This window comes from Trypanosoma conorhini (genome assembly GCF_003719485.1).
Source record: "Trypanosoma conorhini strain 025E chromosome Unknown Tco_14.4_contig_00182, whole genome shotgun sequence".
Classification (NCBI taxonomy): Eukaryota; Euglenozoa; class Kinetoplastea; order Trypanosomatida; family Trypanosomatidae; genus Trypanosoma; species Trypanosoma conorhini.
In genome coordinates, this window is record NW_021704257.1 from 1 (window position 1) to 15,293 (window position 15,293).

A 15,293-nucleotide genomic window follows, 5' to 3' on the forward strand; every position below is an offset into this window, starting at 1 on the left:
AAATCCCATGTACATTACTTATTTACACCTGCACATTTACTTTTTATTTTTATTTTTCCGCTCTTTTTTTTTTGGCGTTGGTCTCTGAAGTGATAGTAAGTTCCTCGCGAATATTCATCGACCGGACGCAAGAAGAAAACGGAGAAAGAAAACAACAACAACAACAACAGCAAAAAGCAGAAAAAGAATGACACAAGAGACAACCTGCGCCATTTTATGGCTTTTCCCCCTTTTCACTGGACATCTTTTTCAGCTCTTCAAGCGTGGCACGAAGCTCCACTGCAGCAGGGTGCTTCTCAGAGACAATCCCCTCAATAATACTACGCGCCTCTTCTGCCAATGTCTTGGCCTCTTCCACTTTTCCAATGCGTAGATAACCCCACGCACATTTGTTAGCGGCGTTACCAATAGCGAGATGCCTCCCTCGGTAGCGTTTTCGTGCGATATCAAGAGCTTCACAGTAAGATGCAGCCTGGTTCTTTCTGTCATCCAATTCCCCATACGCATCACCCAGCGCCGTGTAGGTTGAAACAAGGTGCGTATGTTGGCTACCAAAAGCACGCTTTTGCACCTCAATGGCTTTCTCTAGAAGTAGTTTTTGATGGAAATGATCTCCGTTCGCCCCATGGGCGACTGCTAATTCCATAAGCGTTAAAGCTATCTGCGGGTTCATTGCCCCAAGCTTCCGTTCTTGGACTTCATACGCCTGCTGAGCAAGTTGTAAGCGCTTAGCATGATTACCATTTGCCCCATGTGCTCTGGAAAGCGTTAACATGGCAATGGTGGTCTGTATGTGCTCTGCTCCACAGTGACGACGCACAATCTCGAAGGCCCTCTCAGCGACTTGAAGCTGGGCCTCACATTTTCCCAGGTGGCCATGTGCTTCCGCAAGAAGCAATAGAACACGCCCCACTTTCGCATGTTTTGGGTTGAACTTCCGCTCATAAATAGCGGCTGATTTAAGAAGAAGGTCCTCCATCTCGGTGTAACGGCCCATCTCCTCGTACGCAGAAGCCATGTTGTAGAGAACCAAACCGTACTGTGGGTGGTCAGTTCCATATATCTCTTTCACCATGTCGTGTGAACGTTCAAGCAGCTCAAGCTTTTTGGCATGGTGTCCAATCTCCCCATAGGCACAGGCCATGTTATTCAAGCAGCTCATTAACACATTGTTACTATTACTGCTGCCAGCATCAACCTTTCCCAGGGACTCCATCACAGCCTCCCACTGCTTGATCGCATTAATGAAGTCCCCACGTTCAAAAAATTCGGCCGCGGACTTGTGGAGGTCCTCCAGATTACCTCTAGCTAAGGGTGGCTGTTGTGTGCCACACAGACGAATTGCAAAGGCAGCAGAAAACGCCGCCGAGCGGTACGCGGTGCGGCCCACCAACCCGTCTAAGGGAGCCGCCAATAACGCGTATTTACAGCACGTTACAATTCTTCTCATTGCAGCATATCCTTTTTCTATCGTTCAATCTAAAACCCTCCAAAAAAAAAGATATCAAGCGTGAACCCCCTCGTAAGTAGAGCATTGCCGAATTAATTTACGCACAAAGAGAAACCTGTCATCCGTTTTGCGGCCCTAAGTACAGAAAGTTTTCTTGCAACTTCTGAGTGGGTTAAACTTTTTTTTTTAATTTTCGGCCTCACATGTCACCGACGGTGCTGCGTGCAGATGGGAAGGCAAAAGCAACAATTTACATCACAAGGCCGGCTCCCGCCACCCGCGCTCCTCGCTTACTCGTAACCTCCCCCCTCTCGGTTCAGTTGCCACCTCACTCATTGAGAAGGGCGGCAGGTGCCTCTTCTTCCACCACCACCACTACCTCCTCGACCAATTCTTTTTCTTCATCCTCCTCCACCTTTTCCTCTTCCCCTTCCTCTTCCTCCTCCTTTTCACCATCTTCTTCCTCCTCCTCTTCCTCTTCCTCTTCCTCCTCCTTTTCACCATCTTCTTCCTCTTCCTCTTCCTCTTCCTCTTCCTCCATCTCAGCCAGGCCTTGGTAGTTCCTTTCACATGCCATATGCAGCCGACGCAGCAACGACCCCACACCTTGCGTGCCTCCCACGTAGCAATCCACGATGGTGCGTCTCCGAAGGACAAGTTTGAGAAGCGCTTGCAGGCCAACGGAGCCAAACGGGTTCCCTGAAACGTCTATGGTCCTGATGAGTGGGAGATTTTGCAACGACTCACACAACATTTCTATGAGGGTGGTGGTGAGGCGCTCCTCGCGAAGGTTGATGTGCTTGAGCCACGGACACAAGGGCAATGTGAGGAGAATAGGCAGAATTGCGCGCTGACTGAGGTAGGCGCGGTGCAGGTCCAGACTACTGCCACATGCGCCTTGACTAAAGCGCAGAAATGTGGGGTTTGGATGCTCCCCACTGGCCTCGCACAAATACATGTACTTTCGTGCAGGGTTGGTTTTTACACCATCCTCTGCACAGGCCAGCGCCATGCGCAGGGAGTCGCAGCGTCGACTGAGCTCCACAATGTCATCGTTTGGCGTCAGCGGCATAACACCAACCACACAGCCCCTCACGGAATGTACTGAGAAAAGCAAAAATAAATAAATAAATGAACCGCCTTTCGTCAAAACAAAAAGAAAAAAAGAAAAAACCACGCAAATAGACAAGACAAACCACATTAGCAGCTTAAACGCACACGCATCAGAAAAGCACCAACAGCCAAGCAGCTATACCCACACAATCAGCAAATCCCCACAGATGAAAGGAATACAGTCAAAAACAAAAACAAAACAAAGTGCCCCTACATATACCTATACCTCTTTCATTGCGGTCAACGTCCATTTCATCTCCCCGTTTCCTTTCTTTTCCATTTATCCACTATCCCCCTGGCATAAAATAATAGGGAAAAATATCCTTTTTTTTTTCTCTCCCTCTTCAGTCTGGAGATTCTTCTTCAGATGGGGTTCCCACTTTGTTCCTCCCCCCTCCCCTTGTCTTGTTTTCTCGATGTGTTTTCTCATTATAAGTAATAGGGCTAGGGAAGTGCCAACTACGGTGCCCAACTCCGCATGGCCGGTACAGCGGTGAAGGAGGAGAGGGCGGGGGGAGCTCAACGACGCACCACAGGGCAAACAACCTTTTCGTCAACGCGTGCCACTTCCAAAGCAGTCACTTGTCCAGGGGCAGGCAGAACCTCGCCGTGAGTGATCGGGCGGCAAATTAGCCCGCCAACCGAGGTACCAGATCGGCGCTCGAGTGTCTCCCCATAGAAGATGAAAATATTGTCCTTCCCGTACCACTCTTCAAGGAGTTTGAGGTTGCGGTTACGAAGAGCGCTGAGGGCAAGGTTAGAAATACACAGCACCTGACGCTCACCCTCCTCCGTGCGAAGCAAAAGCTCACAGGCGTTACCGGCAAAGGCACGAATCTCCTCTGCGTTGAGGTTGATAATCTTACTGTACGTTGCCTCCAGGTGCTCGTAGAACGCATTCTTTTTCTCCTCAGAGGGGAAACGCAGGAATTCAAGGCCCCAAGCACAGATTCCCTTTCCGCACCAGCCAATAAGGTTGGTGTGATGGACAACGTCCTCACCAGCCCCATGTCCATTTTCAGCAAGCCGTGGAACCACTGCAGTAAAGATGAACCGCTTCCTCTCAGGAATGTTCAAGTTTTCAGGGCTGCATACAACATCAAGAACCTCTTCGTTGCTGCGCGGAGAAAGCGCCATATATACGAACTCGCCGTTGTAGGAAAAGTTCATTGCGCCCATTCCCTCCAGAACTTTGCCGTCATTTTCAAAGTGACGCAGATCAAGAAGTTCCAAGCCCGACGGTTCCTCCGCCTTGATTGTTTTGTCCAGCTTTCTCAAGAGCTGGACCTTCGGCAATTCACCACGGCGCTTCTTTGACATTGGATAGAGAATAATGAGACGGCGCTTGATCGTGCCTTCCGCATCCGTAACATGATGAACAGAGAGCGAGTCATTAACAAACAAGGCCTCGAAGTGAGTTTCGTAGGCACAGCGTGTGGACCGCGGCTCCCCAGTAATGCTGAGGTAAATCACCTTGGCCTTGGCATCCTTTACGAGACGCTCCTCAATGTTCCTTTGAAGGGCGGCCACCATGCAATTGTCCTGCTGTCCCTGACTCTCACTCACCTGAGGCACAGCAATGAAGTGGTTGTCAGGGGAGACGATCTTGGAGCCGAAGTAGAGGTCCTGAAGCAGCAAGAAGGTTGCCATCTTTGCGGATACAGGAAGATTGAATAAGTATTAATGGTTTTGTCGTCTTGGTGAAAAAACTTAGATTAACTGGGAGTATGCAATAAGAGGAAGAAAAAAAAAAGATCAGTGACCTGAAATAAGGGGGAAGGGAAGCAGGGAAAAAGCTCCAGCTCACTGAGTGGAATCACTCGTCCCAAGTTTGCCGCGCAGGCCTCTGAAATAATTCTCAACACCAGCCGCCTTATTGACTACACTCCGCTTTCATTTGTCCTCCTTCCACAGAGAAACCGCGCAGACATGAAAATGACGCAGGGAGCAAAATAGCACTCCTACAAGGATGAGTAAGACACCACTCTCCCACCCACACCCTGGGGGGGGGGGGGGGCACTGTGCCACCTATTACACGCACACCATACACGCAAGAAATGACGCTATCCTGTTCCACTTCCTCATGTTTATATCTTTTTTTTTTTTGCTTTGCCTGCATTTCCCTCAGAGCGCGTACTAGAAATCAATTCGCCCAGAATTCTCGCGTGATAGATGTCAGATGCTCCTGCTGTTCACTTGACAACCCCAATGCGTCCTCGGTGTGACGGATTTCCTTGAAGAATGGTGGGACAAACGGTGTCGCACTGCGATCTGCGCCCCAGGCAGAAAACACAATCTTGCAAGCCGTCAGCAGTGTCTCGGCTTGGGTCAACGACAGCTTCATCTCAGCATCTCCTGCAACCTGCTTCACATAGTACGCGAGTTCAAATAAAATCTGCGGCAGTTTTGGATCGCTAGCCCCGCGCTCAACAATCGTTTGGGCGAGAAGACCCACGGCGCTCACTGGGGGAGCCCCAGCAGGAACAAACGATTCACTTGCCGTCGGTCCAGGAGTCACACTGCAATCCACAACCTCCTCAGGAGGCCCAATGTCAACATCAGGGTAATTTTTCTGCGACCGCATACGTTCTTCCAACGTCGAGGTCGGTGTCATTCCAAGAATGCGCACGCGATAGGCCGCACGCCGCTCTTCTTTGTAAGCTTCAACAGATGTATTCTCCAAACGGGTTTTCCAGTGAGCTACTGCCTCCTCCACAATGTTGGGATCATAGCCAAATTGGCGTCGGAGTGCGGCGTACACAATTGGGTCCGGTGACGACAGTAGCGCCTCCTCCGCTGTGGGTTTTCTCCCCTTCTTATACTGAGGCTTTTCCCGCACACAGCTTGAGCAGCGTCGCTGGAAGTGGCGATTGATCGCACCGCATGATGGACACTTCCAGTCCCCCAGACGGCATTCAAGCGGCATTGTTCCCTCCTCCCCTGGAGGATGGTACAAACGGCAGGCTTCGCCCCAAAAACAACGGCCTTGCAGATAATCCATGCACGGCTGCCCGTAATCGTTCAGACCATCCTCATCTTCCATCGCCAGCTCCTCTTGCTTCCACTCTTGTTCTTCTTCCTTCTTACGTTGCAGTAGGTCGTTGGGGTGCTCTATGGCCCACAAACGATCTTTTTTTGCCAACCAGAGAGCATCCACGACGTGGCGTGGAAAAACACCCTCCCAGTGCTCCACGAGGCTCTCGTATTTCGGACCCAGCACAGGATCTTCGTACGGAATGTAGTCTCTTCCAATCTCAAGAATGTATTTGCTTGCAGTGTAGCCATACTTGTCACGGTCTTCCTTACACAGCTTATCCAGGATGTACCAGCACGCCAACTGCTTGTTTCCAGTCCATGACTTGATGTGGCGAAAAAGGACACCAACGACGAGCTCAAAGGCCATTTCATTGTCGCCCACTTCGCGGGCCAACTCGGCACTCTCTGACACCGTCTTCTTTCCTGGTTTCTCGGCCGCGCGGAGACGTGCACAAAACAGGGCAAACCGCCGCAGTGTGTCCCGGTCTATCGATGGAGGCTCGCGAAAATACTCCTCACCACCGCCAAACATCTTCCTTTTGCTGTTGTTGTTCTTAACGTCTCCTGGATTACGTTCTTGTTTCCCTCCTTTTTTCCTCTTTTACAAACTAACCAGAAGGACGGTGCAACACCCCGCTGGATGGCAAAATAAAAAAAATAACAGTAATAATTACACACACACACACACATACACAAAGGCAAGAATAAGGAAATAAAAGAGACACAATATATATATATATACGCCCGACAAAGTAAGAAAAACAAAAAGCAAGACAAAAACAGTGAGAGGGTGGGGAAAGAAGAAGAAGAAAAGAAAATGGACAGCAAACGACACGTATTCTGCTTCAGTGCAAAATGGGACGCAACATTTCCCGCCTTTCCTCTCGCAAGGCCTGAACGACAGCCCTCAGATGCTCTATCTCTCGCTGGTAATCGCCAATAGTAGAACCCACACATTCCTCGCGCAGCACCATGGCGTTGAGCTTTCGTTTGAGTCCTACAATCTCCTCGTCTCGATGCTGAACACGCAGAGATTCCTCACTAAGCCGTTGTTCTAGCGCGATCAGTCGATCGACAAGGCGTAGGCGATCAACCTGCATCGCCTCTACTGCCTGCTTGGCCTCCAAACAAAATTTATCCCTGGATTCATAAGTGGGGTCGTTGTTCGATGGTGGCGGTGTTGTCTGCGTTTCCTTGTCACAGAGGGAGGGCGGCTGCAGAGACGGAGACTCTGCCGCGTTCGGAGTTACCATCGGCAGTGAAAGACGGGATGCAACCGCAGGGGTGCCCACCAAGCGGATGGTGTGCGGCACGTTAACTGCGCCGTTCACGGAGAGCTTTGTACTGCATGTGAGACCCGGTGTGGCCTCTGTTGCCACCTTGAAGAGAGAGCAGCTCTCAAAAGGGGTTTGCTGTGATTCCCCTGCGTGTGTCTCAGAAGACATCTTCATGCGTGCCGGACCATTTTGTGTAGGTGGTTGGAAGCCCGTCATCACATTTGGGACGGCATCTATGATGTGTGCGCTCTCCCTCAAGCGAGTGCGTGCCTCTGCAACGCGCGTATGCAGAGCTTCACGCCAAGAACGCCATACCTCAGTTAAAATTCGTGTGCGGCGTTCCAACGCAAAGTGAGTAATGATCCGCTGTTGGTCCGTCCGCCATCGCCATCGTGTGAACAGCTGCGCCAGACGGAGCAACCTGGGAGCATACGACCGTCGAGCCTGCTCGCGCCAAAACTGAAAGAGTACACGCTTTCGCTCTCTCCGCGGGATCAGCTGCAGCGTACTACAGACAGCGTGTAGGGTTGGAGTTGAAAGGAGTAGTAAACCCTCGAGGCGGTTCTGAGTAAATTTTAAACAGAGCTTGTCTTGCCGCCTCCGCCACGCCTTGGTTTTCCACACACGCAGGACGCGCTGACGCACATGCCAGTTAAGCTTTTGCAACAGTTCTTGCTCCAGCAGAAATTCTTCCTTCGGTGCCGGGAATGGGACGGGCGCCGCCAGCGGCAGCTCCACCGATGCCCGATCGCTGCTGTACTCCTCCACCGTTGCAGGCTCCACCAACGCTTCTGTATGGCCCCCGTTGTGTGGTGCTTTGGGCAATCCCGGCCGCTTGCGACAGGAATCGCCCAATGCAGCGGAACCCGCCTCCTGCCGGTCATGGGCCGCAATGACGTCACTGGCGTGCATACCGTGTTGGGTAATGGGCGAGATGCTGCGCAGCGAGAAGGCGTCCGCCCCGTCACCTTTTGCTTCCACGCATGGGGTATGCAGATGGGTTCTAGTGGGGCTGAGTGGAACACGAACAAATTCCTCCCTTGTAGAATTCTCCCTCGTTAACTCTTTCACTTCCACCCGCGACGTCTCTCTTCTTGCGGTAAATGTGGGTAACTTCCCACCTCCCAAGAGATTTTTCCTTCGATTCTGGCATCGGTAGAATTCGCAGCTGTCAACCTTGGCGACCTGCGTGAACCAAAGCTTATTCAAGTGATCCACGTCCATCACGGTTAGCTCCTCACCCAACGTCCGGGCAATGCTGAGAAGAAGGCCACAAATACGGTGATCGAGTGAAGTCATGGCGCGACGAAAGACGTCCCTTGACCAATCCTTGCAGAAGGCTGTCAAGTCAGCTTGGTAGGGACTTTGAAGCGCCAGCATGTTGGAACTGGAACGCGAGTGCGCAAAGGAAGTGGCCACCCGCGAGAGTTCGTCCTCGGCAGAAGCATCAGCGTCAAAGGAATTCTCTGGGGTCATGGCACACATGCGACACTTCCCGCTCATGAGACGCCTCGCAAGGTGTGACGCAGCCCCAACGTCAATGAGAGCCAAGAGCTGTGCGGAACATCTGGTAACGATACTCTCCACCGTTAGATTAAGAAGGGTGTCTCGCAGCACGAAGCCCCGACGACGAAGTTCATTGTGTAACGCGATTCGTTTCTCTGCTTCTGCCAAGAGGGACAAAAATCGCATGCGGTGGACAAGTTCACCTAATGTAACCTTTTCGCGCTGAAGGCACTCCGCAGCGCGCTCCACCTCAGCCGGTAAAACAGACCGGGCGTCCAACTTTCTCAGTCGACATTTTTTTGTGCTTAGAGTGTCAGGCCAGGAACAGATGCGCAACATGTGGGCGCGATAGTGTGGGAGCGACGCCACTGGATTGAACTCGAGCGTAAGATACTGTAATGCAGGTAGCAAAGAAAGCGCCTCGCAGTCCTCAATGCGTTGTACTCTGTTCCCAAGCAAAGAAAGCCGCACCACGTTCTTGAACTGGACGAGGCCCAATGTGGTTGTCAAACGGTTACGGGAAAGAAGCACAGTGTGCAGGGAACTTGCCAGCGCCGTATTCATCCCCGCAGCGCTAAATTCCATTCCGTCGTCTTGTCCGACACTGCCGGCGTCGTGCAGCGGCAATTCCGCCACCGTTTTACGCACAACATCCGGAGAGACAGACGTGAGGAGCGCCAGAACCGTTGGATGAATATCCACCTCTATGATATTTTGTGACACGCAGTTCAGCCGCTGAAGGCTTGAATCAATCACATCAGGGCTCAGCTGGACACGCCTAGAAAGGCGCATCTGGGCCAAATCCTTGTCAGCGATAAAGCCTCCTCACACCGATGAGGCAACTATTTTTTTTTTTTTTTTGTAAGGATGAGAGAATAATAAAATAAAAGCACTTCACCAGCGTCACATGCAGAGAGTGTTGCACCGCATCCCCCCCCCCCCCACGTTCACTTAAGCTTGAAAGTGAATAATACGAGAAAGCGTGCACGTATATGCGCGTGAATGTGTGCAAGAGAGGCGTAAAATACGAGTCCTCACCGCATTACCCATAAAATGGTAACGGAACAGACGACATTTCAAGTACATTTTCTCACCAACACGTACACACATACTTCTTCTTCTGTTGCCGTTTTCTCCTCCTCCCAGTTACTTCCACTCACATGGCTGCTCCCACACACTCCCCCGTTATATGTTACAAGTGACAACGGCACAGCCAGAGTATGTGTCCATTTCACTGGATGCTCCTCAAATGTGTCTGTTCCCGGGTTTAGCCTCCGCCTTGGTTCCGCTCGTCTTCTAAAGCCACAGGGGCGGCGGCGCAAAGGACTCTACTCACACACACCACCACTACCACCATAGTTATTACATACAACAAACAGGCAAAATAAAAAAAAATGTGGGGCGCACCAGAAGAACACAGGGGAGAGGGGGAACCACTCAAAAAAAAAAAAGGAAAGTAACAAAAAAAAACACATGTACACACGCGGGCGAGGTGGGTGGTGAATCACACTCGCACGCGCTAAGGGATTTTTTGCCGTTTTCTCCACGTGAAGTGCTCGACGCAGCAGGATAAGAAATATATATATATATATAACGCTTTATTCGTCCTTTTATTCGTTACTTTTTCCCCTCTTTGTCTTCTCATCTCTACTTTCGGATGTTCTTTTTTTTTTCTTTCTTCTTTTTTTTGCACGCGGCAACTGATCAACCAAGAGGGCAGAAACGTCAACCCGGCTACCGCTAGCTTGGGCAGTCCCGTCATCGCACAACATATCACGGGAGGAGGATGGAAATCTACCCACCCACTCACGTCACCAGAACACCGTTTTTTTTTTTTTGTCCCGCACACCTCATCCCTGCGCCTAGCAGAGTGCACTGAGGGGAACATCCTCGTCGTCGCTTGCCTCCGCCTTTACCACCGGCTTCCCGCTGCGGTCCCGCTTCACCCCACCCTTTCCTTCACGCTTGGTGCCGCTGTTCTTGCTGTTGTTCATCTTCCTTGCAATGCTTGCAAGCACCTTGTCGTCGTCGGAGTCCGATTCCTCCGCTTTCTTCGCTCTGCTCCCACGCTTACTGGTGCCCGCCTTCTTTGCGCTCTTCGCCCCCTTCTTCGACTTTGCGGAGCCTTTCGCATTCTTCTTTACATTTTTCTTTCCCCCCTTGGAGCCGCTGCTCTTCTTCGCCGTCTTTTTCTTCCCATCAGACTTGGAGCCGTTCGATTTGGACTTTGAGGATTGCTTTCGCGGCACGCCTCGGTTCTTGACGATCTCATCATATTCCTTCTTCTGCTCCTCCGTTCCGTACGCCTCAAGCCATTTGTACTGCAGCTCATCCATCTCCGCAAAGAACTCCTTGGCGGCCTGCTCCAAGGACTTTTTGCTGGCCGTCTCTTGGGCACGTTTTAGGGCATCAATCATTGTGCGGGTGTAGGTCGACTTGGTTGTCAGTTGATGCATCACGTTGCGGTGGTTCTTCGAGACGGATTTTTGGTGGTTACAGAGAATCGCAACCTCCGTGTTGGCCTTGTTGAAGTATGCAAGTTTATCCGGCACAGAGGCTGAAGGTGCGACGGGTTTTTCCTTAAACCAGCGGTCTAGCGTGATCGAGGCATTGTAGGTACGGAACACCTTCGCACTCAGGCCACTCATAAATGACTTCAAGTGATCATTCAACGCGGTGGGTGTAATCATGTCAAATATGTCGGTGGACGGCTTCTTGCCCTTGATGAAGCGGCGCAGCAACTCGTAGACAGCAGGCAGAACCACAGCCTCATTCTCGTACCGGATGGAGTCTTTGCCAAGAAAGTCAAACTTTACTACGTTACCGGGTTTCAGCTCAATGTGCTCCACACGAAGCGAACAGCACCCCACGGTGTCGGCCTCGTCCGATCCCTTCTCGTTACCTACACGGAGCGCCAACTTGTCTATAAAGTACATGGCCACCGCACGTTGAGCTTTCAGCACGTCGTTCGAGGCGAAGTCCTCCGTGTAGGATCGACGGATGTCATCCACATACTTCTTAAGCTCCCGCGCCTTTTCAAACTTCATCATGTCCGACTGCCCCTTAATTGTTGAGGAAGGGGCAAGCATCACATACTTGAAACTGCCAAGGATGGAGTCACGCCACATCGCCAACCAAGTGACGTTATGCTCGTGTATAACCTCCTTCCAGTTACGTCCCTCAGGGGGTTTTGGAATGGGCGAGAATTCGTCTATATTTATGGTGATGTCCTCTGGTTGAACGCGTTTCTTTAATTTTCCCATCAGTGGATGTTGACCACGCCCGCGGAACAGCCCTGGAGGCTCCACGCGAAAATTCGCCACCTGTTCCTTCTTCCCATCCCACACACACCACCTGTACGGCTCCGCCTCCTTGTCCGCCTCGAGCCTCAGCTGCTTCTTTTCCTCCCTTGTGCGACTTAGCTTCTTCTCCCGCTCGCGCAGGTGCCATTGGTAGATGGGTTCAAAGTCACACAGTTCCAACCGGCGAATTGGATGCTGGCGTCTGTCAAGAATCTCTCGCCAGCTAGAGAAGAAGTTTCGACGGAAGATCTCGTTACGATAGTAATCGTGCTCCCGCATCACAGCGAACATCGTCGCAACTTCCTCCTCCTCCGGTTTCAACTTAAATTCTTTACCCTCGTAGTAGATAGGAATGCCGTGGGGCTTGTACTCTGGAGGAAACATGACACCGTTGTGGCACAACATGTCCCACCGCTTCTCTCCCTTTGACGTAAACTGGACGTTTTCCTGCTCCCACCAGTTAAGCTCCTCCTGGCTCTCACCGGAGTAGGAGCTGTCGTCTTCCTGCTTCACAGCCACATCCTCCTTCACTAATTTCTCTTCCTTTTTAGACATCACAGCTACTGCCTCCTTTGGTTTCAGCTTTTGTTTTTAATATATATATATATATATATGTACGTTGTGGTATTAGATTGGAGTTGTTTAACGTGTTTTATGCGGGCCGCGTTAATAAATCACACTCGGCGCACAAGCAGCAGACGTGCAGATGATGAGAAGCAGGAAGCAGAGAGGGGAAAGGAGAAGGAGAAAAAGAGGCCCTAGCGGAAATTCGTTAATACCACGAAGAAAGGCATCAATTCTGCGGCAGAAACCGACACACAAATACACACAACTCATGGAGACGAGCTCCATCATAAGCCAACAATACCATCTGCCTCTTTGGCCCAGCCTCCCTCTCTCCGTCTCTCTCTCTCTCTCTCTCTCTGGCGCGCACACACACGCACACACACACAGAAGCCTAGACACAAGCCCACATGTATGCAATAAATAGACAAACAGAAGAGATGGACAGCGAGGGTCGCTGCGTTTCCTCTCTTTCTTATCGGAGTAAAAGCAACTCTCATAAGAGACCGACCTAAAATAAGTGCTGGCGTGCTGCGAGGCCCAAGAAGATCAGAACACCGTGACGGCTCGTCACGCGCTTCTTCCCACCCCGTCAACCTTATTTCTCGCTTCGCGTTAGACAACTTCTTCTGGAAGAGGCTCTGCGCCATGAATCATACCGCAGTCACACCAACCCTGGTCAACAGGAATGGGGAAGAGGGTTAGATACACCCGCTTCAAAATTGTTTTAAGCCGTTCCACCTCGGTGGAGTAGTAGCCGGATTTTTTGTTATCTTCCAATTCAAGTTCAATGCAGTCTGTGATGGTCGCCGTTTGCCCATCCTCAAGCTCCAGGGTACAGACACCGGTTCCAAGGTTTGTGGTAACCGCGGGGTAAAACTGGGACATCATATGATGGAAGCACTTCAAACGGAAGAGGCGATCACTGCCAGAAACGTCAACAGGAAGGGGATCCATACTATCGGCGCCATGCTCAAGGTGCATAATTTTGGCCAAAGCAATGCATGTGACATCGGCAATAAGATCGTTGCGGTGGCTGGCTGTCCAGGTAATCGTCAATGTCGTTTGCGACCTGGCACTCTGCTCCACATCCACGCTCACGTTATCAGAGACCGTGATGCGAGTGGTGCTTGTGGTGTGATCGGCGTCATGTCCATTGCTTTCCTCCAACACGGCATCGTGCTGCTGTGGGGTGACCTCCTCGAACATTTGACTCTGAGCAAAGTAACGCCGCAAAACTTTTAGTACCTCAAGTGACGACTTGTACCGAGGCAGCGGTAAGACCATGGCTTGCTGAATCTGTGCCACGTTGAGGTCTGTAAAGAGTGGAATGTCGGTGGGGTGCACAATGCTGTATGAGTGTTGCCCGGAGACGAGTAACGCCCCACTAACGAAGTCGCCGGCTCGTGCCGGGAGAGTTGCCAACGTCCCCATCACTTTAGCTGTGCGTTGCACACTGAACGGAATGCGTATGGCCTCCTGATTTTTGGTAGCGTAGACCTTCATTCCACGCTCTGCAAAGTCCTGCTGAAGTTTATTCCTCAGCTGACCCATGGCGCCAACGTTGCCGTGAACAAGAATCACATGTTGCGTCTTGGGTAGGGCCTGAATAAAGTCACGCGTCTGTCTGCCATCTGAGTGAGCGGAGAAGGAGACAGACTGAATGGTGCGCATGCGAAGCGGAAGCACTTTCCCATCCGGCTTTGCGACTTCCTTCGGTTTTGCAAGAATATCCTTTGCGATGGTGCCGTCAACGCAATAGCCGGCAATAATGATGCCGTTCCGCCTATCGCCACACCACCGCTCAAAGAGCTCCAGCGAAATCCCAGACTGCAGCATGCCAGGTGAGGCCAAGACAACACATGGTCCTGTGTCTTCAAAGGAACGCGTGTCCACGAGGGAGCGAATATACTTAAAAACAAATGGATTACGATGATTCGCATGCTGCTGCTTCACACGGTCGTTCATGGCACTAACAAATGTCTGATATAATTTCATGCATCTTTGCGCCAACGAAGAGGCGTAGTAAATAGGGATATGCTGCAATTCCTTGTGCGCTTCCCAATATTCCTCGAGAATAAGCAGCAGCTCCTGCGCGCGACCCAACGCAAACACAGGCACCAAGCAGCGTCCTCCAGCCTTTACAACATCATGGACCCAGGTGGTAAAGAGTGTTTCGCGTTCCTCACGTGACTCCAGTTCACGTATACCGTTCGTGCTCTCCGCAATAAGAATATCGGGTGAGTAGGTTGGCACTTCAGCACCCAGCAGATGGCGATCCGGAACGCGAGAGAAGTCCCCGGTGTAGAGCGTTTTCATGCCGGCAATGTCAACCATAAAAAGCGCCGCTCCAAGGACGTGGCCCGCATTGAAGGGTTGAAAGCGAATGCCATTAACAGTGACCTCCTCATGATATTCCACCGTCTCAATTCTTTCAATGGTGCTTTGCAACCACTCGTTCGTCACGATATCGTTGGCACTTGCACCAACACGCAAAAAGTCATTCATCACCATCTTGTAGAAGGCCTTGGTTGCGCTTGTCATGAAGACACGTCCTTTAAAGGCTGTTTGCTCGCAGAAGTAGGGCAGCGCCCCACAGTGGTCGAGGTGGAAGTGGGTGATAAGCACCACGTCAATCTCGTCGCAGCGAATGCTGTCAAAAAAGGGAAGCGAATCCAGGCCGCTCTTCGCCGGGTGATTGCCACAGTCCAGCATCACGGAGCGTCCCTTGTAGCGGAGAATAACACAGGAACGACCAACTTCCCCCCCACTGCCAATTGGCAGGATTTCCACCTCATCCGAGGAGGCTGCGGCAGGGACATCCGAGCACCTAAAGGCGTTATCCAGCACTGAAACGGTCGATTTATTGTACGCGGCAGTAGACGCTGCGGCTGCGGGGAGCATGGTTGCGATTACTTACACTGAAACCTGAAGGAGATGAAGAGAAGCACAAATCACAGGTGCAACGAAACAAGCAAAGCACATCAAAAATAAGACGAAAAAGTTCAGGAGAATACATTTTCCTCCCTCTTCTTCTCATTGCCA

At 51.3% G+C, this 15,293-nt stretch overlaps 7 protein-coding genes across 7 annotated transcripts, besides 11 other annotated features; all 7 read right to left on the minus strand.

Moving 5' to 3' along the window:
• Positions 1-150: 150 nt before the first annotated feature.
• Positions 151-204: a microsatellite.
• Positions 205-214: 10 nt separating this feature from the next.
• Tco025E_03824 (uncharacterized protein) lies at positions 215-1,450 on the minus strand (the record flags this gene model as incomplete). The annotated part of the gene is made up of 1 exon (XM_029370741.1): positions 215-1,450. One exon carries the CDS (start codon positions 1,448-1,450, stop codon positions 215-217), a length of 1,236 nt encoding a protein of 411 aa, XP_029229310.1.
• Positions 1,451-1,778: 328 nt separating this feature from the next.
• Positions 1,779-2,522, minus strand: Tco025E_03825 (uncharacterized protein; the record flags this gene model as incomplete). The annotated part of the gene is made up of 1 exon (XM_029370742.1): positions 1,779-2,522. One exon carries the CDS (start codon positions 2,520-2,522, stop codon positions 1,779-1,781), a length of 744 nt encoding a protein of 247 aa, XP_029229311.1.
• Positions 2,523-2,598: 76 nt separating this feature from the next.
• Positions 2,599-2,623: a microsatellite.
• Positions 2,624-3,082: 459 nt separating this feature from the next.
• On the minus strand, positions 3,083-4,213 carry Tco025E_03826 (linear amidine hydrolase; the record flags this gene model as incomplete). The annotated part of the gene is made up of 1 exon (XM_029370743.1): positions 3,083-4,213. One exon carries the CDS (start codon positions 4,211-4,213, stop codon positions 3,083-3,085), a length of 1,131 nt encoding a protein of 376 aa, XP_029229312.1.
• Positions 4,214-4,706: 493 nt separating this feature from the next.
• Tco025E_03827 (uncharacterized protein) lies at positions 4,707-6,131 on the minus strand (the record flags this gene model as incomplete). The annotated part of the gene is made up of 1 exon (XM_029370744.1): positions 4,707-6,131. The coding sequence occupies one exon, from the start codon at positions 6,129-6,131 to the stop codon at positions 4,707-4,709; it is 1,425 nt and encodes a 474-aa protein (XP_029229313.1).
• Positions 6,132-6,271: 140 nt separating this feature from the next.
• Positions 6,272-6,294: a microsatellite.
• A 102-nt stretch (positions 6,295-6,396) lies between these two features.
• Positions 6,397-6,415: a microsatellite.
• A 29-nt stretch (positions 6,416-6,444) lies between these two features.
• On the minus strand, positions 6,445-9,174 carry Tco025E_03828 (uncharacterized protein; the record flags this gene model as incomplete). Its single annotated transcript, XM_029370745.1, has 1 exon — positions 6,445-9,174. The coding sequence occupies one exon, from the start codon at positions 9,172-9,174 to the stop codon at positions 6,445-6,447; it is 2,730 nt and encodes a 909-aa protein (XP_029229314.1).
• A 647-nt stretch (positions 9,175-9,821) lies between these two features.
• Positions 9,822-9,852: a sequence feature (A-rich).
• A 106-nt stretch (positions 9,853-9,958) lies between these two features.
• Positions 9,959-9,975: a microsatellite.
• Positions 9,976-10,042: 67 nt separating this feature from the next.
• Positions 10,043-10,071: a microsatellite.
• A 173-nt stretch (positions 10,072-10,244) lies between these two features.
• Tco025E_03829 (DNA topoisomerase IB, large subunit) lies at positions 10,245-12,239 on the minus strand (the record flags this gene model as incomplete). The annotated part of the gene is made up of 1 exon (XM_029370746.1): positions 10,245-12,239. The coding sequence occupies one exon, from the start codon at positions 12,237-12,239 to the stop codon at positions 10,245-10,247; it is 1,995 nt and encodes a 664-aa protein (XP_029229315.1).
• A 39-nt stretch (positions 12,240-12,278) lies between these two features.
• Positions 12,279-12,301: a microsatellite.
• Positions 12,302-12,395: 94 nt separating this feature from the next.
• Positions 12,396-12,434: a sequence feature (A-rich).
• A 139-nt stretch (positions 12,435-12,573) lies between these two features.
• Positions 12,574-12,609: a microsatellite.
• Positions 12,610-12,615: 6 nt separating this feature from the next.
• Positions 12,616-12,637: a microsatellite.
• Positions 12,638-12,863: 226 nt separating this feature from the next.
• Tco025E_03830 (putative cleavage and polyadenylation specificity factor) lies at positions 12,864-15,152 on the minus strand (the record flags this gene model as incomplete). Its single annotated transcript, XM_029370747.1, has 1 exon — positions 12,864-15,152. One exon carries the CDS (start codon positions 15,150-15,152, stop codon positions 12,864-12,866), a length of 2,289 nt encoding a protein of 762 aa, XP_029229316.1.
• Between the last annotated feature and the right edge of the window lie 141 nt (positions 15,153-15,293).